This window comes from Diadema antillarum, unplaced genomic scaffold, assembly GCF_040938485.1.
Source record: "Diadema antillarum isolate AM-2024a unplaced genomic scaffold, OU_Dant_1.0 seq00000867_RagTag, whole genome shotgun sequence".
Classification (NCBI taxonomy): Eukaryota; Metazoa; Echinodermata; class Echinoidea; order Diadematoida; family Diadematidae; genus Diadema; species Diadema antillarum.
Genome location: NW_027271735.1, coordinates 30,990 through 54,979, shown reverse-complemented (window position 1 = coordinate 54,979; position 23,990 = coordinate 30,990). Strand labels below are relative to the sequence as shown.

Genomic DNA, 23,990 nt, shown 5'->3' with positions numbered 1-23,990 from the left:
AGTTCCTAGGGTTCTAGATGCTCTCTTGTACTATCTAAGGCTTATTTTTTCAACACACGATAGTAATAAAGTAAGAAATCCTTTCCAACGGGAGACAGAGAGCCAGGGCGGGAGAAATTAAATCTCAAACGGGAGAACGGGAGATTTTGCAAAAATGGGTTTTCGGCGGGAGATCTCCCGTCGAAAACGGGAGAGTTGGAGTCTCTGCAGTGGTTGTGAGGCTACTAGCAGCGTAGTGTAAAACTTTATTTCATTTGATGAAAAGTGTCGGCACAATCATCCCAGCTTGCGGTATTAAAAGCAAAGAGTACACATACAATAGGAAGTGAAAGGCACTATTAAATTATGCTTTCGAGTCATGCGTAACAGCCTTTCACATTTTGCAGTGGTTGTGAGGCTACTAGCAGCGTAGTGTAAAACTTTATTTCATTTGATGAAAAGTGTCGGCACAATCATCCAAGCTTGCGGTAAAGCAAAGAGTACACATACAATAGGAAGTGAAAGGCACTATTAAAACTCAAGTGGTGTATCAGTTTACACAGGTTAAGTGATTTGACCCACTTTGAATCGATCGCTTTCTTTGAAATATTACTTTACCTTTGCAACTCGGCATGAAACCTGATCCAACAATGGATGAATCCACAGCGCTTTGCATCCAAATAAGCCGGCTGTCCCACAGCTGTGGCATTGTGGGACGGTGGTATAGCGGTGCATAAATCAACATGTCTGTCTCCTTCCTCTTGTACCCTGACTTCACTCCTAGCTGAGGTGCAATGATATGACAGATACACAAAGCTGGTATATAAAGAAACAACAAAAACAAAAGAAAGTGACAATACCCGAGTTAGTTCTGGAATATGACTTTACTGTGAAATTATAACATCCCCACGGTAACAAACACATTGCATGTCTAAGATGTGTTCTCATGAAATATGACGTGACTGATTTCACAATTTGACAAAAAAAAACAATTATGCATTGGGTGATTTAGATTGTTCCCTCTGAATCTGTTTTTGTTTTGATCATTTGACGTTGTTGATGTACATATACGTACTAAATATTTTGTCATTGCTTTGTGCACAGATATAGACACCATGTAGGCATTGGGCTTTTGCTCATTGATGTGGCAACTAGAACCCTTTCTTCCTTGAAATTTGTCGTTATGGTGAAAATTCATGTGAACGATTTCTAAGTCTGTTCTTTTTATGTCATTTCAGAAGGAAATTAATTTAGTGAAGATTTTTGTGTAGATCAGTGGAGAACTAGTTCATTTCATTTCATTTCATTTCATTTATTTCCACATCCTGATAAAAAGCATTAATACAAAGGATACTAGGAACGATACATACACAGTATAACATTGGAACAAAAGAGGAAATGTTGAACCTATTACAATTACAGAACAGACAAACACAACATAAAGCAATCATTTCAGTTTTTCGGGAGATCAACATAGACCATTGGTCTTTCTACGGCTGATCCCAAATATTACAGCTAAAATAGATTACATTAATGCAATAACAACAGAAAACTATACAACAGAGAGAACACTATACATATAAGAAGGCAGGAGTCATCAAAGTGTGGTGCTTATACAATGAATAAAACTTGAAATTTATCTAATATCTTTATTAACAAGAAAGAATTTATAACTGCTTCTAAATATTGAAAGTCTATTAGACAACTTTAGTGCATTTGGTAAATCATTCCATAAAACAGGTCCCATATATTTGAAAGTGTATCTTGAAATACAGTACTTAAAATTGGGGATATACAATCTATCTAAACTAGTTAGGTCATGACATCACTCCTTCCAAGTTTGATTGCCCCCAAAATCACCCTTTATCGAAAACATGTGGAACTCTAAAATTCCATAACTTTCTAAACTGCAATTGTAAGTTCTGTTCTAATGAAACCTCTACTGCTTGGATAACATCTCCACTTTTCTTGTTAAAGCAGAATAGATCTTTGTGTTGTAATTGCACTCTGTGTGTTTGTTTCCTTGTTTTTTGTTTGTTTGTTTGTTTGTTTGTTTTTGTCTTTTAAATCACTTTTATTGTTGTAAAGCTCTTTGAATACTCTGTTCAGTTTTCATGAATTGGTTCCTAGGTCCCCCAGTCACTGCATCTTCAACCTCAGCTCTTCTTCCCGAGGGGACCACACCCTCTCATCCACCGGTATCACTTGCCACGCCCACCATCACGCTATTTGACGTGCCAGAGAGTGATGCCAGCCAATCAGAGATGACTGCTGCCCAGAAGAAGGTTCAAGCTATGAAAGCATCCTTTGCTAATCCATTTGAAATGGTGAGTGAACCTTGCATTTTGCCTTTCAAAGATGGACAGTTGATAATTCTCCCTTTCGCATATAGCTGATATCAAGCGATATCACCGTGTGATACCAATATCTGATCGATCGCTTTTGGGAAGTACACTTCCGGTTTTGCGGTTCTCGAAATGGTACCAAAGATCCTACGTAGTGTAGGATCTTTGATCATATGTTCCTTTCTGGAAATGTCTCGAACAAATGTGCGAGTTTGACTCCAGGTCAAAGTGGTCTTCCGCGAAGCAGATTTTTCCACGTTCTCTGCTGAACTTTGTCTGTTGGGAACTTCACCCATGTCACGTCCTTCATCTATAGATATTTTCCATAATTTCGTCGTTTGGCATCATCGCCCAGCGTTGGGTTGCTTCGCAGAAGAATCCCATACATCAAATGTGAAGTTACCGATTAGAAAATAACTCTATTATTCGCGAGATTATAAGACAGAATTTGATACGATCTATGAATACAAGCTAGTACTTCGGCATTCAATGTGCATAAAAGTGTACGTTTACACATCACATGTTCATTATCGGAAGTTTGTGTCCCACGAACTAAAGGTAAAAAAATTAGAGCGCCACACGCATTCAGATTCGGAGAGCTACGATGTATATGCGACAGGGAGAATTGATCAGTGAAATCAATGCTAGCTGTTGTAGTGTCTATTTGAATGTATCCCTGCCAATCACACCTTGCATACTGTATACGCCGAATATTTCGCGAGGTTTTTATTTTTGCGAATTTCGTGAGTCAGGTGCTATGCGCGAAATTACAGACATGCGAAAATATTGACTCTGATCCCGATGTGGATGTGACGTACGCGTGTACATTCTCCGTTCAGTACATGACTCCACGATCGCGAATTTAACCACTCGTGAAATCGTCGGGAATTCCCGATTTGCGAAAATTTAGACTCGCAAAATATATGGCGTATACAGTACCTTGTCGTATTTTGTAGATTGTTGAACATCAGTCACTAAAATGCATAATGCCTGTATTCGCTGTAGGACAGTGAAGTGTGTTGTGTGATATTGGAAAAGTTTTAGAAGTTTACTTAATACTGAATTCCGGGCTATTAAAATAGTAATTATTTGGTGTGTAGATCTTTAAACAGCTCGAGGCCAAAAGGGCAACACAGGACAAGGTGACCATACATTATCTGCTGCTGTGCTCTTATCCATCACACAAACATTTACTCCCATCAAAGGCATTTTACTGGATTTGCGAGAAGAGTTTTATGCATTGAGGCTGTTGGAACTACATGTAGTACATCAAGATGTAGGGTATTTGATAAGCCATGGCTTTGCTTCGTTGCTTATGACCAGTCAGATCAGAGCTCTGTTTCATAAAAAGTTGATGTGATAGCAACTCTGTGTGTGTGTTGTGTGTATTTGTGTTTTTAACGTTTTAAATTTTACACTTTTCTTCTAGGTTGTGAATAATTCTTTCTTTTTTTTTTTTTATTAATAGCCAAATTCAAGGTCTGGAAAAATGAAAATTTCACATTCCTGGCATAGATGATGAGGATATTTTGTCATTCTTTATGTCTAGAGAAGAAGCTTCTTTTTTTTTTCTGCGAACTTTCAAAAAGTAAATTCTGTGACAATTTTGAGTGAGCACACACACAAACACACATGAAAAAAAAATAACAACAAATAGAGTTCAGTGTTGATTAATAAGCTAACATTGAATTCTGTGATTACCTAAACTCATTTGTCAGCATTTTAGATTTGAGGTCTGTGTCATGAATGCCATGTCATAATGTTTTTACTTTTTTTTTTTGATTGCTCCAAGTCTTTCCAATATTGAATTTTTCTGAAGGACATTTTGTTTTGGAATCTTCCTGGAATGTATCAAGGATAAAGTACATTGTGTACTAAAACACATCCTGTAGTACAAATTAATTCTTTCTTACAAAATCAAGAGAAAATCAACATTGTTTGTACATGTATGTATGTGTACAAAGAAGTAAAAAACAAAACAAAACATTCAAACAAAAAACAAAAAACCCTCGAACAGTGAAGAATGTCATTTTGTGTTAGCCATGTTGAGCCGTTATCTTCTGATCTGATCAGCAGTGTTTTCACAAGTTTTTTATCATTTTTGCTTTTTTTGTGGAAACAGTATACATTTGCTGAGAAATGTCATATTGTATTAGTCACTAATGGCACTAACTTTATTAGTGCAATGAAACCTGTAGTAAATTTCCTGGCTCAGATATTGTTTTGTGTTGAGTTTGTGATAAATGCAGCGATAGCAAATACCCCCAATTCAACTTCTCACAAATTTCTTGCCTCATGAAAGGACGCTGAGACAAACAGTCTTGTTTATTTGAAGTGGTGCTTCAAGCTGAATAATTAAACAGAATATAGCTTTAAGTACATGTCACCTGAATACCTCTGCCAGATGTACATGACCCATATGAAAGTGAAACAAGTTTCACAATATCAATTTTTGACCTCATATTGTTTTGCGGTGAAGAGATAGCTGTTGAGAGACGTTGTTTTCATGGCATTGTTAGAGGGCCTCGGGAGAGAGCATTGCACTTTTTGATCATCACTATCTGAAGTAACTATCAGCATGTCAAACTTGATAAAGCAACTTTTGTGGTTACAACTGTGATCACTTGTTTAGTGTACCTGTTTTTTTCCCCCAGAATAGAATTTGAAGAAAACAAAGGGCATCCGATACAGTAACATGATGAATCACAACTTGCTGGTTTAATTTGGAAGTATTTTTTTTTCTTGTGAAGAGTTCATGTGATACTTAAGCTGACTGCAGTAAAGGCAAACTGATAAATCATGAAGATACACAGGTTTTAATAGATAAGCTTGATTTTTGTCAAAGAAGGTTATTGCCTGAACTGCTGTGTAAGTGCTGTGACACTTTTTGTAAAACCAGAAAATGCTTCTGCAGCCTTTTGCATTTAAAAAAATAGTTGCCAATATTCATGAAATTCACTTGTTATTTTGTGAATGAGAGTATTTCTGTACATATTTCAATATCCTTAAAATGTTGCATGTTGTGTTAGCATTACTTTAGCGAGCATGGAATTGGCTAAGATTTCCACATTGCAAAATATTGGGCATTTACAGGACGTGTACTGTGGTGAAGATGGAAGGAGCTGAAATGAGGGGTTTGGTAGGCACAAACTGCTACCATGAACCTTGGCTTCTGGAATACAAGACGGACATTCAGTACTTGTTGTGTGTAATGCCTGGCATTATGGTCAAAGAATGTATTGAGTGTTGACTTATCTGAACAGTGACCAAGATTAAGACCCAAATGCCATACATGATCAAATACTACTGAGAGCAAAGAATGATCTCACAGGAATACACTGTATAAGATGCTGCATGTTGACTGTTAACGTCATTTTTGCTGTGAAGATATATGATTTTTTTTTTGTCAGTGAAAGTTTTGCTGTTAGTGGTGAAATTTTGACCGTCTGAGACGAAGTCTCCTGTTTTCTCACGAGTGCCTGTTTGATATCATTGAACAAGTGCTCTTATTGACTCTAGATGTACATGTATAAAATAAAAGGTGTAGTATAAATTTGTACTTTTTATACTCCAAATCAGGCTTGCAAAATTTGAATAAGAGAACCCAAAATCATGTGACATATTACAGTGCAGGGTGCTACAACTGTACATAAGCACTTGACTGATTGCCCAGGGCAAGTGAAAATCAAATTCAGGCAAGTCTTTTTTAACAGTAATAGCAAAAAAATTTGAAGCCACCTTTTCTTCGCTTATTCCCCCAACATTCCCACAAAATCAACCATACAGAAGCCCAAAGATAATGGCTGTTTAGTGATGCAGCACACTTTATATTTAATTCCAGCAACTTTCCAACACTTCACGTGAAGAAGTCCCAATGCAATGCAACGGCAACACTAGATCGGACCAAGTTTGTAACTCTATTGTGTTTAAGCATACCAATCAAAGTGTGCTGTTTATTCAAATAATTGTGTTTTATTAAGCCCTTGACTGACACATGATTTTCTTTATTATTTCCTTATATTTTGGACTTTCTTTTTGGGCAAGTGGTTTGTAGCAGCATTGAAAATCTGCTTGCCCGACCGGGCAAGTGGTCAATTAAAGTTACATTTATGTACACCCTGCAGTGTACATGTGTTTGTAGTTGATGCTGACTTTGAGCTTACACACTATGGCAATAGTAATAGGAGCGAAATGACTTGGTCAGTAAAGTGTTTGTCTTGTATTCCAGAAGCCAATGTTTATTCCCAGTGAATATATCTGTAGCTGACCAAATTAGTCTGTTTTTATCATACTGCACTACCAGTGAAGGAGTGAATGAATGAATGAATGAATGAATGAATGAATGAATGAATGAATGAATGAATAAATGAATGAATGAATGAATGAATAAATGAATGAATGAATGAATGAATGAATGAATGAATGAGTGAATGAATAAATGAATGAATGAATGAATGAATGAATGAGTGAACGATCAAGAGTAAATGAATGAATGAATGAATGAATGAATGAATGAATAAATGAATAAATGAATGAATGAATGAATGAATAAATGAATGAATAAATGAATGAATGAGTGAACGATCAAGAGTAAATGAATGAATGAGTGAATGAAGGAAGAAATGCAGTGACTGAATTTAGTGAGTGTATGAAGGAATTAGTGAGTAAATTAGTAAGTAAATTAATGAATGACCAACGGAATGAGTGAGAGTGAGTGAGTGCGATGGGACAATTTGAATTTGATTTTGTTTCATCTTTTGACAGCACTGTGCAGTGAAAAGACAACATAAAATTTTAATACCACTTTCATCTGATCAGGGACAAAAATCCCCAACCTTTGATGGCTTAATTGGCAGGATCAGTTGGCCAATTTCCTGAGGGGGTTTCCCCCAGTCAAGTGAGCACTTTGAAGAGGAGATGGTTTTTATGTGTGCGCTCATCATCTAGCATTTATGACAGAACAGGTGCCGGCTCTTTTGAGGAAGCCTTTATTCTAACCACTTTGCAACACGACATCACAAGCTTGCATTAAATATATGTGACCTACATATTGTAGTTTGGTTGTTGCACTGCAGTTATTGTGTAATGGAAGTGCTTCCTAAAAGATTCACATGTTGCCATGGTAACCTTACAGTGTATCAAGTAGACAGGATTATTGTGATACTCAAATTTATGCATACCATTATAACAACAGACCAGTTCTCAATTCCACTTTGCACATTATGAGCAGAAAAAGCTCATTTGTACCAACAGGCATTTTGGTTTGTAAATTCACTGAGATAAGCATCTGTGATGCGATGATTATTCATGTGATCCTTATGGTGCTTGCCTGCACATCCACCTGACAGCGAGAATGGTATTTTGCAATATAAAAGGAAATAGGCTGTTATTGCGTTCAATACAGGGCAAGTCCAAGATAATGTCCCCTCAGATGCTCAAAATTCATCTTGATTTAATCAAAAAGTTACTGATATCATGTTGTAGCCAAAGAGTTAAATTACATATTTCCAGCAAAGAAAATATTTAATTATGCAAATTTATGCAAGAAATATGGCCTTAATTTGCATAAATCAAAAACAAACCTTACGTATGGGACAAATTAAAAATATTCATCTAAAATCAGTTGAATTTGTCCTTGACCTAGTTCCTTTATGGACATACCCTTGTATGAGCTAGTATGATTTCCAATAGGTAAGACAAGGTCAGCACATTAATTATGCAAATTATGCTCTTTCCCAGAACGAAGTGTCCCATACGTAAGGATTTGAGTATGTTTTTTTAAGTTTTTTCTGAAGATTTGTAACATTGACCAATCATACTTTAGGAAGTTCTAATTTATTCATTTTAACTCCAGATTAGCAAAACTAAATGTGGAAATTTAATCAGTCCTTCATCTTATAACTAATTAAAGTTTGCTTACGTATGGGACATTACATGCAAAGTAAATGGGAAAACCGCCTTTTGACATGGATGCTATATGTCCTTACATTTGTTTGGTTAATGGTTATCTTTGCACCTACTCTGAAGGATATGTCTGTATATCTACCTCTCCTACTTAGTTGACCTCAGGGAGAGTGTAAGAACAGCATTATTGAGTCATTCTATGATTAAGAAAGGAAAATAAAGAATATTCATTTGTACCTGTATTTTCTTATTTTCATTACAGGCTGTGCAGCTGGTCATCAATTAACATTCCTCCTTTTAACATTTTGATATTGGACATTTTCTTAATTCAGTTATCATTTTCAACTTTACCTCTCTACAAAATGACTTTGTCCTAGAGAATGGGATTCTCTGAGTGTCATTTTAGGTGCAGTACACTGTTCAGCATGTACTACAGGCTGTACAGCCTAAAAAGGGAAATCAAAACAATTGTGCTTGTGGCGCTCATCAATGACAATATTACCGATCTTACTGAAAAGAAAAATCACTTGAGGTGACAGCAGGTAACTTTGTCATTACTTGAGTTGATCATAGCAAAGGAAAAACCCTACGAGAATACTTTTTACTTTGATATGATGTTTAATATTTCAACTGCACACCCTCAGAATATGTCATGACTTATCAAGGTCATGAACATGATTTCTGAAAATCCTGTAAAATGAAGACTATAGTTTACATTTGCCATGAACCACAATATCAATACTGGTTCTGTGGTTGGAGTGCTAATATCACAAATTACACAAACAAATAGGGAATTCAATTTTCTTTTCTATATTGTGTTTGAAGAGACATATGTGCTCTGAGACACCTTCATCAACTCATACTTACATTGTACTTTGTACCCCACATCTACACAATTATCAACAAGCATTGCAATCTTGTAGTGTATGATCAAATTAGGTTATTAGAATTTATCAAAATTGTAAGTTTCAGATCAGTGAGTTACTTAAGTGTTTCAAATCTAGAATTACATTTTCTCTTAAGATTATGTACAAATGATAATCTTTCCTGTATCACTACACAAGCATACAGTATGTATGTACAAAGTATAAACACAAATTTTGTCATCTTTGGTTTCATAGACCTGAAGCCAAGCAATTTGAAAAAAAAAAGCCAGCATTGGCACATACATTCTTCTATCTCTTTGTTCTACCAAGGCTTTTAAAATCTAAAAGTTTCATTAAAATTTGATTGATTTTGCAGAAGCTAAAATTCACATGGCAAAACATGATGATTACAGAGCAAAATTAATCACTCTTCTTGTTGTTGTTTTGTTTTGTGCTGCATCTCAAACAATTACAAAGCTCTATAAGAACTTAGACAACTTGCAAGGTAAGCCTAGAACTACTAAAAGTACCCACTTCAAACTGTATTTGCAAATTACACTGTACATGACATTTGATTTTACAGTTGAAATTATCAAGACTACAAATTAGGCATGGTACATGTGCATGTATGCTACATCAAGGTCGCAAGCTAGAATTCGCACATTTTTTTTTTTCATTTGATAAAAAATATTGACCAGAGTATTACAAATGGGCTAGAAATAGAGTGTCAGTATACTGTATCTGTATGTGTAGACATCATGAGGACAATGTTAAAGCATGACGGATTCCAAACTAAGACATTTAATTGTAAATTGGTAATTACTTTTATTTGTCTTATTTTAGCTTTTGTTAGGTATCTGAACCGGGAAAGTACCCACTTAGAAGTCTATTTCATTTGTTACATGTTGTAGTATGATTTGTGGAACAGAATATGACACTATGGGAAAATTTAAAGTCATTCCCATGAATACACTTGTGCACTAAAGACAAATGTCCCATACGTAAGTTGAGCCATGTCCCATACGTAAGGTGTACTTTCGTTAATTAAACAAACTTCATGAAAATATGCGCCATTCTTTTGCAGTGAAACTTTGCTGAAAGACACTTCAGTATTGTACCTTTCTTCACTTCTAAATAGAACTTGATCAGTAAGGTACTTTCAGAGAATTTTCAATTCAAACTTTATTTTGAAAAATCCAGTTTTTCTCTGGTCCCATACGTAAGTTGGCATGTTTTTCTTAATGAAATAATTAACCCAAGGTCGAATGACATCAAAGTTCAACACAATATTCTTCTCAGGGCTACCAGTCCTCCTGATGATTAACAGTAAAATCCAAGTGCTCCTTCATTACTTTTCAGAGGTTTGAAATCTCTGAATGTCCCATACGTAAGGTGCGCGATATCTTGGACTTGCCCTACAAAACAATGAAATGGATGCCTGCTAAATTGTCAACTGATGGAGTATTGTGATCACCTGCTCTATGCATGCTCATTCTTTGTTTGGACATGAATTCCATAAATTGTTATGTCAGGCAAGCTTATGCATTATGCCGCTTTGAAAACAAGTGAAGTGCCTAACCAACTGAGAAAGAAAGAAAGGTCATTTGTACCAATGTGTACATGAGCTAATTATGAACTGGCTTATTAATAAACAGCTTGTCAGACAGGCAATGACTGACTATGCCAACTGGATCCCAAGTAATCAAATGTATTGCAGTAGATATGTCTAGGCAGAAGGAATAACTGTAGCTTGTTACTGGGTGTTCATTAAAATGATATCCATAAATTTGAATGTACATTAAAGTAAGCTGGCCTGTTCCATGACCTTATGTGCAATGTCGTAGACCTCTGCCATTTGTGTATAGTGTGTGTGTTTTATTGCCATGCACTTTTTATGTAGTTGAAGTTTCAATGTTGCAATTCTCTTTGCCCAGTATAAAATTTTCTCTTAGTATTGTTTTATGTGATGGCTTGCTTGATTTGAATTATCTAAGGTATGCTAGATTGAGAATTTATCCCAACCATTCCATGCCTGTGTACACAATGCAACGACAAATCACATGGTGGTCAAAATAGATTTTTATTCTTCTGCCCTGAAAGTGCCCGGGCATTGTGTTTGGGTTTTTCTTTACCTATTTTTAAAACACTGTAACTTATGTTGGCCATGACTGGGCGGCTTCCAAAGTCAGAAGAAGAGATGATTCAATGGATAATGCAAGGAATCAGGCGCAACGCTATGTCAATTCATACATTAAAGGAAACCTCCGGACGATTTTCATACTGAACATCTATAAATTGGTTATACCAGGTACAGAGTTTCAGAATTCATTGTGACTGGGATGAGGAATAGGAATGTTTTCAAAATTTATAACAAATTGCAATGAACAAGGATGATGACACACAGCCTTACCATTAGAATGCATGCATGAGTTGGGGCTCAATGAAGCAGAACAAAAGAAGGCATGTATAGATTTTACACAGGTGAGCTTGTTTTCACAAGCCGTATTGTAATGGAATTACACTGCCACATTTCTGAAATATGTAAGGCTCCCATGTCATGAACACTGTTCGGTGTAATTTGTTTATTTCCAAAAATTGGTTTCTCTGCTCAAGGACCACAATAAATTCCACAAATCTATACATGGAAGAACTGTCGATTTATGTACTATATGATATTGAATTATAAAAATCGTCCGGAATACCCCTTTAACTATAATTGTTAATAGACACACTGAAGCCCCCCAGTTTTGGTTGATAAAGACATTAACATAAAAAAAAATAAAAAACAAAACAGCGCCCAAACCACATGGGTCTATACTGCCAGCATACAGTGTGGAATGTGTTGATTTTGGCAAGGATAGGTGACAGATACATTGGTTTGACATTTCTCTGGGTCCTGCAAAGTATTTTCATTTGGGGATGAGGTTGTTATAAAATCAAGGTCATGTGCCTTGTTAGTGGGAAGAGCTAATGACCAGTTTGCTGACCTTTCTTGTATTGGTCAAAAAAAGATGACTGGCTCTAGAGCTGTTAATGATGAGTGGAGGTTCGTTAGCATCAGCTGGCCTTGCTTATGGCAGGCAGATGGAATTCTCTGGTGGACATTTTGCCATCGATCTGAAATTTAAATAAAGTCTTGAGAGCATTCTGAGCACCATGCCAAGAAATGATGACATGCTGCAGACAAGGAACTTGCAAATGCACAGAATGTATCTGAACTTTATAAAGGCAGTTGGCTTCATATCTCAATCCTTTGATCACAATCCCATTGGTAGTGGTCAAGCAATAAAGAACAAACATGAATAAGGTATCACCAAGCGTGTAGAACCATCAGCTGCATAGGACATTACACTACCGTCATGCTCAATATCAAGATTTTTACATAAACAAATTGTATGGGAGACTTAAATTTCACATTGTGGACTGCCCTGTAATTGTTAAAACAAGAAAATGTATTTAGGCTGTTGACATAAAATATGTTCTCCTTGTAGTGGGAAGAAAAATAAAACAAAAACAATCCCTCACTTATTGGACTTTGTAGACACTTGTTCTGGGTTGTCAGTCATTCCATAAAAAGCTGATTAGGTCTAAATGGGATAGATTTGTTCTTTGTCTTGTAAATATTCACATAGTGGACATGTGTACATTGTGTGTGCATGTACATTTCAGTAGGTATGTATCTACGGTATGTTCTACGCATCTGTAGATTGTATATCAGGTCATCTGTAGTCAGCTATTTTTTTTTGTTGTTGTTCATTCTCCCTGTTCTTAATTTACTGAAATCTTGTTTCCTCTCACAAGCAAAGTTAACTTGTAATTGTGCGTAACTACTGTACAGTTTAATCTGTTCATACAAAAATTGTAGGTAGAATTGCGTTTGCACATGTGTAATCATGTTTGTTCATTCCGAATAGTTCTGTTCTCTCACCATTGCTAGAGTCACAGCTTTAAGACTTCTACTCAATTTTCTACTGAAAAAAAAAAGAAGAAAAATCTGTTGCAACAATGTCCATCTAATCTTTCTTCAATATGACAAGGTGAATGTAGGAGATTTAGAACTTTTGATTCAAAAACCTGGTAGAGTGGAAGAAACAAGGGTGACAACTTGAATTGATTTTCATTTACCTGCCCACCAAGGTACTACAATGTACATCGAAAAACCATGACAAGTGTAGGCCTGCTAGTCAATAGAAATTGCAAGTCTGCGAATATATGCAGCGATGCGTATGCTTATCAGTAACGATTGATTCTAGTCAATATTCTTTGGTGATCTATCACTTGGTCTACTCCCACTTCGTGTCATAGGCATTTAGTCTCAACCCATTTGGTCTAATCCCATTTCGTCTACAACCAGTTCGTCTAGTGACCATTTAGTCCAATTGTCACTTAGCCTCATTACTAGTTGGTCTACTTCCATATATGGGCTATGCCCATTTTGTCTAATACCATGGTTTATTAGACAAAATGACAAAAAAATTCAGGGATGCAAAATTGCAGTTAGACCATCCGGTTATTAGATGAAACGATAATTAGCCAACCTGGGCATTAGACCAAGTGAAAATAAATGGGCATTAGACGAAATTGGTGGTGGACCAAATGAGTTTAGCCTTAGTGGTGTTAGACGAACTGGAAAGTAGACCATCCGATATTAGACCAAGTGGCAATAAACCGATTCTTTGACTATTAGTGTACTTTACATAGAAATCAGTGATAAAGCTGTACATAATTCCTTATAGTGATTCTTGAATACTTAATGTCTGAGCTTGGCCAACCTTCCCGCTCCGTGGCATCCCCACACTGCTCCGTCTTTAGCCCATTGAAGACTAGTCCTGAGTATGCTCAAGCAGGTGCCTATTGGAAATGTGTGTTGTAGCAAAATCAGCTCATCCTCAATGGCTTAATTAATTGCTATAGGAAGAGATGATCATTTCTACATTGAATCTCCCAGGACCTGGGCCCTGTTTTATCAAAAGATAAAATGGATTCTAAATTTCTGTACCACACAGGCTGCCATAGACTTACATTTGAAATCAACTTTAAAATCAGTTTTAATTCTTCATAAAACAAGGCCCAGATGGTGTAACCTTGTGACTCTGGTATTATTTTACTGATTCTTGTCTTCTCTCTTCCATTCTTTGCACCTGTTTCTACAGTACATGCTCCTCTCAAAACCCAGGCAGATTTCACCCAACATCCTGGAGGCAGACAAGATCACAGTAAACGACAAGACTAAAGCATCGCAACAGGTATATATACATGTACGTGGGAATAAATTCGGAGAAGGAATGTTGTATAAGCTGTTATTTTCGTGTACACTTGACAGATATTTGCGCGAATCAGGAGGTCACGGACATTTTCACGAGGTGTTGTTTTCGCGAATTGACACCCGAGGCTATCATAGGCGCACTATTAAACTACATGTAGTGCATGGTGACATTTTCGCGTGCTGTTAAATTTGCAGTTCAACAGTAATTCGCAAAATTCGTGAAAGTTAAACCCTCGCGAAAATAACAGCTTATACAGTACTTACTGTTTGGGAAGGAAATCTTCTGATATGGGGGGAGGCTGATGCAAGTACATGACAGTATGCTGAAGGGATAAGTGCGAGTACCAGGTGTGACCAAATGTGACCGTGCATCTCAAAACGAACAAAAAGTCGCACACAGTGATTTTGTTTGAGGACTGAAAATAAGTGAAATGAGTCAACCATGCCAATTTTTAGCTTTCCATATTTTCTGAAAGAGCAAGTCTTTTTCTATATCATATTAAAGTTTGGGATCATAAAACAAACAGGAACTTGTGTTTTCAGCAGTTTTTCCCAAACACTTTTTGGTGGAATAGTGTGATTAGTTGTTTCTCATAGAACCCTCTTCCCGTTTCTCAAAAAACCCTGTCAATACACTTCACTTTCAACTCCAATAACTTTAAAAAGAATGATGCTACTGCATTGAAAGTTGGCGTTTGTCATGTACAGAATGTGCTAATGAAGCATGCTTAATTTCAGCTTAATCTGATAACCCCTTCATTGTTGTTGCTCCAGTGGTCAACATCCTGTTTTTTTGTTCCATTCATCCCACAGCCAGTATAGCTTGTTAAAGATTAAGCTCTTGAATACACCCTGTACTTCAGAGCCTGTTTTCTCAGTTCACACTTTTCAGAGTGTGTCCTTTCTCTCCAATATTTAGATAGGTTAGGAGGGTCCATTTGAATTGAGTTATACGTCATTTTAAAGCTTAGAGTCTGCTCTTTCAGAATCTACTCTTAACTAAAAATCCATGTCTGGTGACTTTTTGTTTGTTTTGGGGTGCAGGGTCACAAATGACCTCTATTAGCCGCAATTATGGATTTGTAAGAGACACACATCCACCCAACACAAACACACACATGCAAAACGATGGTCTGTAGCCCTCGCCTGACCAAAAATCACATTCCACAATGGGACATTAACATTATAAAGCTACTTCATTGATATTATAGATCTTTTCACATAACCACAAAATAAACTCCACTTTAATATCTGCTCTCCATATTGAAATTTCATGACAGTTTTCTAGATATTTATCATATGTGTAATAAGTACGTACATTTCTTGGTTGATAGTAATTTTGATTCACTTTTGTTGACTCTGCTGGCATGTTTTTTGCTATTTTACTCCACTATTAAAACTTGTTTACATGAATATCAGGAGTAATGCGAACCGAATGAAAAGTAAAGCATGCATTGTGAATTGGCAAAAGAAAAAAAAATGATAATGATAATGATAATGATAAGGATAATGATAATGATAATGATAATGATAATGATGATTATAATAATGATAATAAATAATAGCAGTGGTTATTTGTATAGCTTGCAGGCCGCCTTTCAGTGCTCGTGGCCCTTCAAAAAAGAAAAGAAAAAAAATATATATGCATGTATGCGTTGTAGACATGACAACAGGAAAGAAAATAACAAACAACAAGCAAACACAATTTTTCCTAAAATTGTGTTTTGCAATTATGTAATCCTCGATGTGAAAAGAACAAATACATTTTCAGATTGGATTTGAATGTTTCCGTAGATGACAATTGGCGTAACTGAATAGGTAAATATGAAGGTACGATAGAAAGAAATGAAATCTCTCCCTCCAGTCTTCTTCTGTCCAGCCTCTGTCTGTCTGGATCATGAAGAGAGCCACCAAGAGGCCAAAGCCGGAGAAGGAGGAGCCCGAGACGTATGAGACGCGTGTAGTGTTTAACCCAGACGCTGCCAAGAAGAAGAAAGAGGAGAATAAAAAGGAAGAAGGGCCAGGAAGGAGCTCTGAGCTGCCGCTGCCAGTCAGACAAATGGTAAAGTCCCCCCCCCCCTTCCCCCTCTCCCTCTCCCCCTCCCCCCTCTCCCTCTCCCCCTCCTCTCTCCCCTCCCCTCCTCTCTCCTCTCCCCTCCCCCTTTCCCCCTTTCCCCCTCTCCCCCTCTCCCCTCTCCCCTCTCCCCCTCTCCCCTCTCCCCCTCTCCCCCTCTCCCCTCTCTCCCACCCCTTTCCCCCTCTCCCCTCTACCCTCCCCTCTCCCCCTCCCCTCTCCCCTCCCCTCCCCTCTCTCCCCCTCCCCTCTCCCCCTCTCCCTTCCCCCTCTCCCCTCCCCTCTACCCTGCCCTCTCCCCTCCCCCTTTTCCCCTTTCCCCTTCATCCCTCTCCCCCTCCCCTCTCCCCTCTCCCTCTCCCCCTCTACCTCGCCCTCTCCCCCTCTCCCTCTTCCCCATCATTTTCAATGTGGTATTTTAGTTTGGGGAACAAGTGCAGTACAAGGTAGACTTCAGCGTCCGCAAGACAGGGGCCCATTTTGTGCAGTACACTGCATGCCTTATTCACCCTGTTCCGTTTGTGCTAAACTGTCAGTCGACACACTGGACACTTTATTTCTACTCAAAGTTAATGTTGGAAGAGAATAAACTTTTGAAAATAAAAGTTCCATGTTTTGGGGTGAGCTACATTGATCTTTCTTGACTGAGTATGGTCTTGAAGAGGGCCTACTTTGATCCTTTTGATAAGCAAATCCTGATCATGGTCCAGATGAAATCAGAGTAGTTTGGACAAATCATTGAAGAAATGTTTGTGATTCACCACAAACTATTGTAACTTGAGCCTCTCATCATGCAAACCCTTAGAGAATATTCATCGAATCTACTCTAAACTATTCTGGTTATATCTCCTCTTCTTTGTATGATCTTGAAACAGTCAACCTGGGGCCTCTCTGGATGTGCACATGCCCACTTTTGATTTGGCTCGCACCCAAATCATACTTAAATCTGCTTGTTCATATATCTTGCAGTAACACTATCGATGAATCAGTTTCAAATGTGCTGAAGATCGCTACGGCGGTATCCGAGATTGAATGCGAAATATTTTATTGCCACTTCATACAGAGAATATTGCCTTTCTCTTTCAATATCACAGTTAGGGTGACAATGCTCTAGCTTTAAAAGAAAACGGCGTGATTGGAGTGATGTTATTCTGAATTAAGAATGTCTGGCCAAGTTTGATAGATATTGTGTGAATCGCATTTGATATCATGTGAGATAATCCCTCCTTGTACCGTGCCAATTAAAGGCATTTCTTTCCTCATTTCCCGTGTCCTGTTTTCCTGCATTTTTGTGCTGGTCCGTGAGCTGTGCCATAAATCATCCAGTGACTAATGAAGTACATGGATTGATTGTATGAAGGTTGAGTCCTTCCGTTCCCCCGGCAGACAATGGGTGTCTGGCTAAAATAGCAGCAAGGTGCCTCACCCCGTCACGTCAGAGATCGGAGTGAAATATTTTTGGCTGCTGCTCGGCTCTTGGTTGGCCTTGCTTGTCTCTGGCAGACCTTCAAACGGAGCAGCCAAACAAGAGAGGCACACTCGTGGACTCTTGTCGCGAGAGATTAGAATCATTCAATGATGCCTCCTCACTTGGCTGATGCATCATTTGTACTCTTTCTTCATACTTTATGAATCTCTTCCCCTCCCCCCCCCCCCCCCCCACGTAGCGTAAAAGAGAATTGTCCAATGACTTCAGTTGTGTTTATGCTATAGACTTTTCTATTCGTCCTTGTCACTGTTTTATGTTCACCCTAAGTACCCATTCACAGTCACCATTCCCTTCATGAGAATTTCTTAACAAAAAAAGCAGGGGAAGAGCTTTTTAGCAGAAATCTGTGGGTGTAGAAGGATAACGATTTAAAACCCGCAGATACATTAATGTAAGTACAATATTGCTTATGAAACTAATTCAATTTGACCCTTTGTCATGTTGTTAACTTAATGTCAAATACAGTGATTAGGGAAAGCTAGAGTGTTATATGATTTATGTATATATATATATTTTTTTTTTTAAGAAGAGCAACCTTCATTAGTAAATGTGAAGGTTGGAAGGGGGAGGGACTCAATGAAAGGAGTCATTAGGGGCGTACAATGACAACCTGTGCGAAGGGTCGATGGATTCCAGTCAATGGTCACACCATTAAATTTTGTTGAATCCCTATATTTGTAGAAAGGGGAAAATCTCATGGTTTTTAGAGGTATATTTGTTGTGTGTCCGGCAGAAGGGCTCTTGCATGGCAACATTGATATTATGCTAAGACCCTTCTGCCAGGCACACAACACAATTACATACATGAAAATTCATCAGAACATGCTGAAGTATGGTATAGTAGAATACCACACTAGTAGAAGTACATGTAGATAGTTGATTGTTGATAATGATCCTTGGAGGATCCAGAGGGGGGGCGCAAGAGGCACACGCCCCCCTTTATTTATCGTTAAAAACAAAAGAAATTTAAAAAAAAAATGAAATGAAACCCGGAAGTGGCACCAGAAATATTAGTTGCGCCCCCCCCCCTTTGCAGAATTCCTGGATCCGCCCCTGATGATGCTGCTCACAAATACACCTATAGCATGGATAGCACTTGGTTCATATTGCATTACTGCATACGCCATTTATTTTAATAGCGAGTCAAATTTTTTTTTGCGAATCAAGGCTTTCTGACAATTTGGTGAGTGGTCAAATTCGATAAAATTCTGGGAGTACAGTGATGAGAGGAGAAATATACACATACCTGTTGCATCATGGTCAGGATCAGTGCATTATTAGTTTTACAAATAGCATCCAACTCGCAAGATTAACGAAAATAAAAACCTTTCGAAATATATGGCATATACAGTACTGTATAAGTGGATATTTTCACGCGACTAGGAATCAAGACATCACACACAGGAACATATGGCAAGCAAAAATATTAGCGTGCTTTTATTTTCGTGCTAGTTTGTGGATGCGCGAAATGCGCGAAAATTTCAACACCGCAAAAATTTCCACTTTTACAGTATCTGGCTTGGTAACATCTGTCAAATCAGCTATTGTGATAGTCTCTCTCACAGTTGACATATCGGCCATCTCTTTGTCTGGACTAGGGTGGGAAACAGTCCAAGAAAAGAAAGCACTCAGACAACCCAACCGGTGAGACTCCGAGGCCAAAGAAGGATCGCCGTGGAGAGCACGCCGAGAGGAGAGGGGCGGAGAAACATGGGCGGGGCGAGGATAAGAGACACCACAGGGCGGAGTCAAGGGAGCAGGGAGACCAGTGGGCGGAGTCTAGGGGAGAGAGAGACCAGTGGGCGGAGTCAAGGGGAGAGAGAGGAGAGAGACGGGTCACGCCCTATGATTACAGTCAGGCAGACTACACTGTGTTCCAAGGTCAGTATGTACTTCCATCATTTCTCTTTGAGGACAAAAATGACCTGAACTTTTACTTCATTTCTGTCAACTCTCTCGGAGTACACTGAGAAATGTGTTAGTACAGGGGTATGACGGCTACAAGACATAAACTATATCAAAATATACACTGTACGTAGGCCTATGCCATATGACAGAAGTAGCAGGTAGCATAGATATGTTTAAATTAGTGCTTGGATGATTATAGAATGCACACTTTGAATGTAGAATACCTTATCAGAGCTATATTAGATATAGTGCAGAAAACTTCGCAAAAATTATCTTGGCAAACTTGGCAAGTCTAGACAGAGATTGAACATCCTACTGTTGAACAAATCAGACTTATTGAGAATACTTAAAGCATGTGACGAGTATCAAATATCTGCCTATCCTCTGAGAAAACAGGACATTCAGAAGAATATGATGCCTGTCATGTACTCACCCTAATGAAGTCACAAACATGAAAGCTGAGAAAAATGGAAATTAATTTGACTTGACTGAATAATTAGAAACTTGATTATTTGTACAAATATCAAAAGTTTGCCATCCTTTGTATCTCCTGTCTGAAATTTGAAGTCTGAGACAGATATGAAATCTAGTCTGGTTGCTGGTTTTCTTACCAAGTCTGTAGTTTAGGTCTTCAGGTACTAAAGGGAACAAGTATACAAATTGTATAGTACTTTACAGAAAGTGTAGGGATCTGTCGTGGATTAAAGATGCCATTATTAGGAAAAAAATTGTGTGTTAGGCAAGTCAGATGTGCCATTAAGGATGATAATGTTCTACATGTGTGAAAATGATTCTGTCCACCAATAGTCCCTTTACCCTTTTCCACAAAAGACAGCTGTTGCCCCTAGCAACACTTTTCTAATTCTTTTTTACGAGTTTGTGATTTGCCGAGTGAGAGATGTCTTATCAGAGATTGGAGGACAATTTCCTCATTCGTGAACTGCTAGTATTGGTACAGAGATGCCAGCCAAGACGATTTCATAGTATGAAGTTCGATAAAAAGAGTGAAATACGATAATACAAAATCGCCTCTTGAAAGTTGGACTTTTCATCTTTTGAAATAAAAAAAAAATGAAACCAATATAAACTTCTTCTCATCGGTCACTCATCGAAGGCAAAGTTTGTTGCTTCTGGTTTCCCACCAGAGTGTATCAGATCACAGTCTGATGAATCAGACTTGTGTTGGTTGACTATCGGGTCAGTGTCAGATATGTTGCGTGAGATCCTCATCAGACGATCTTGCCTCATCAGATCATGCCTGGCATGTCTGACACTGACCTGATGGTTGACCAACACAAGTTGGATTCATCCGAATGCCATCCGATACACTTCGGTGGGTGGCTGGAAGCAGTAGATTTTGCCTCCGATGAGTGACCAATGAGAACAAATCTCTGTGTTATGGGGGTATAAAGGAGGTTCCTGAAGCAGTTAAATTTAGCCTTCTCCTTCATGGAACCTGACACCTAGAGAAGTTCAGGGTTTGTGGGAAGTCCATCAAATGTTGGCAACGAATAGTTGAAAAACTCCATCTTGAAATCTCTGTGCAGGAAATGTTGATAGGGATAGAAATACTGTATTATACAGCATATACTGTATACGCCATATATTTCGTGAGTCTAAATTTTTGCGAATCAGGAATTCTCGATGATTTCGCGAGTGGTTAGATTCGTGATTGTGGAGTCCTGTACTGAATGGAGAAGTGTACAGGCGTACGTCACATTCACATCGGGATCAGAGTCAATATTTTCGCGCGTCTTTAATTTCACGAATAGCTCCTGACTCGCGAAATTCGTAAAAATTAAAACCTCATGAAATATTCATCGTATACAGTATCTCAGTAGTGAGTCAAATTTTTTTTGCAAAGTGGGACTTCCTGACATTTATTACGTGAGTTGTTAAATTTTCAATCATACTGCGTCCAGCTGTGAATGAAGAAATGTATGTGTGCGTGTTGCATTCATGCCAGGATCAGAGTCGGGATCGGAGTTAACATTTTTTGTGTATTACATGTATTTCATTCACGAATAACACCCAGCTCGCAAAATTTGCGAAAATAAAAACCCCGCGAAATGTATGTCGCATACAGTGACCATGTTTATGTGTCTGACTGTGCAGGACTCAAAGGCTTTCATCATGCTTTCTTTGTTTGTCTTCCTTGACATTCTTTTTTTTATTATCCTTTACACTTTGTTGTACTTTTCATTAGGTTGGCTTGATGTTGCTCATATCGAATTACATGTGTATGAAGTTCGAAGGAAAAAAGAAAAAGATTTTTTTCTTAGGTTGCTATACTCCGAAGTTTCCATGCCATGCATCGTTTCACTTTTATGCAATATTTATGTAGCCAGGTATCAAAGTGCAGTGACATGTGCTCCATGTTTGGGTGCAGTGCACTTTAGGAATATAAAATTTGTCATTTATGAGTACCAGGACTTAAATTTTCTTTACAAACCAGAACAAAACAGAAAGAGAAATGGAGCAAAAAAATAAAAAGAAAAGAAAAATGATGATGTCAGTAGTATTTAACTTATTTGTTGTTTTTTATGAAGACTTGCGGCCCGTTTCATAAAACTTGTCATCAGTGACAAGTTGTCATAGATGTGACAAGCTACTGAAATCATTGCATCTGATTGGCTGAGAGCAAATTTGTCATAGAAATGTGGCAGTTGTTACTGATGACAAGTTTTATGAAATGGGCCCTTGGTTGGATTCAAATGCAGGCATTTTATCTCTAGTCTTGTGTTTAAGTAACTGCAAGCATGATATTAGTGTTACTTTTGCTCCTCCCCCCTCCCATCAAAAAGAAAGCGAATCATCAAGAAAATGCTGTATAATGTACTCTATGCTGTCTGTCAGGTAGTATAAAGTGGCGTGCCAAATGGTGACCTCGCAATGAGTTTGGAAGCATATTTATTTGCTTTAATTGAGCGCAATTTGTCAGTTGAATTCAGGCTGACACTATATCAGGTATGATAATTCTGCTAAGTGTTTCACAATCGTGATATTGAATCAATAAAGTTGACAAGTAGTTGTCTGTGATATTGGCATACAAATTGTAGGAATCGTTTTCTGTCTTTGAAAGATCATCTTATTTTCCGTTGTCAGAATCCCGGCGTTCCAGGGGAAGAGGGAGAGGTCATCGTGATCAGAGAGGTCGTGGCAGAGGTCAATTTAAGGTCAGAGTTTATCTGTTTGTTTGTCTTTTTATTTTGCGAATATAAAATGTTTTGCGAATATAAAATATTTTGCTACTAATTTTGATAAGTAAATGAACAAACTTTTTGGTGGTTTCTGTTTTCTTTTATGTGATGATTAAATATGAATCAGCTGTGGTAATATGCAAGATATTTATAACTGTCTGTATATTTATCCATTATTTTTGTCAACTTTCTCATTTTTTTTTTCTTACAATTCTGTGGCTGGAGTATGAAACTGTGGTTTTTATTTGTGAACTGCCTTGGTGAACATTCAGTTCACTTGCAAAGGGCACTTTTAAATACTACTTCCAGAGTGAAAATTGTAAGGTAGGTCCTTCGTGCTTCCAGAGAATCCCTGATGTTGTGTAAATATGAAGCTACGTGTACACTTGTATGAACAAATTAGTGTTGGAAATAGTGACTAAATGCTTTAAAAAGTTATAATCTACAACTGCAAACAGTTACATTGGTTGCCTGTAAAGAAAAGAGTCACATATAGAATATGTTTGCTGGTTTTTCATTACCTACAACACCTTGCTCCTCAATCTTATACATGAATGTTAGAATCCCCCCGCCATTCAACTTACAGATTGTGATCTGTCATACAATGTAAATATGGTCAAACCTGTCTTGAATAGTAGCCACCTGTCTATGGCAGCCACCTGCTGTATACGCTGACTTAAAAGCGGCCGCCTATCTACAATGGCAGAGACTCCAACTCTCCCGTTTTCGACGGGAGATCTCCCGCCGAAAGTCCGTTTTTGCAAAATCTCCCATTCTCCCGCCCTGGCTCTATGTCTCCCGCTTGAAATGATTTCTTACTTAAAGCCGGTCTGCACTGGGCATTATTTTGATGCCAGACCTTTTTGTAAAGAGCGCCATCTATCAAAACTTCCGGTGGCTGGGTTAACTCAAGTCAGAACTCTAGTTCTGTGGTTACATCGTTTGTGGCTGATCGCCGC

The 23,990-nt window shown here is 38.0% G+C and overlaps 1 protein-coding gene across 1 annotated transcript in view; it reads left to right on the top strand.

Moving 5' to 3' along the window:
* The window catches only part of LOC139740609 (exosome complex component 10-like), a 51,045-nt gene extending 27,993 nt beyond the window's left edge, over window positions 1-23,052 (top strand). The window contains exons 15-19 of the mRNA XM_071651195.1: window positions 2,110-2,306; window positions 14,248-14,340; window positions 16,225-16,422; window positions 19,522-19,804; window positions 22,937-23,052. Coding sequence (XP_071507296.1) covers window positions 2,110-2,306; window positions 14,248-14,340; window positions 16,225-16,422; window positions 19,522-19,804; window positions 22,937-23,052 — 887 coding nt within the window. The remainder of the gene's footprint in view (window positions 1-2,109; window positions 2,307-14,247; window positions 14,341-16,224; window positions 16,423-19,521; window positions 19,805-22,936) is intronic.
* The last annotated feature ends 938 nt before the right edge of the window (window positions 23,053-23,990 follow it).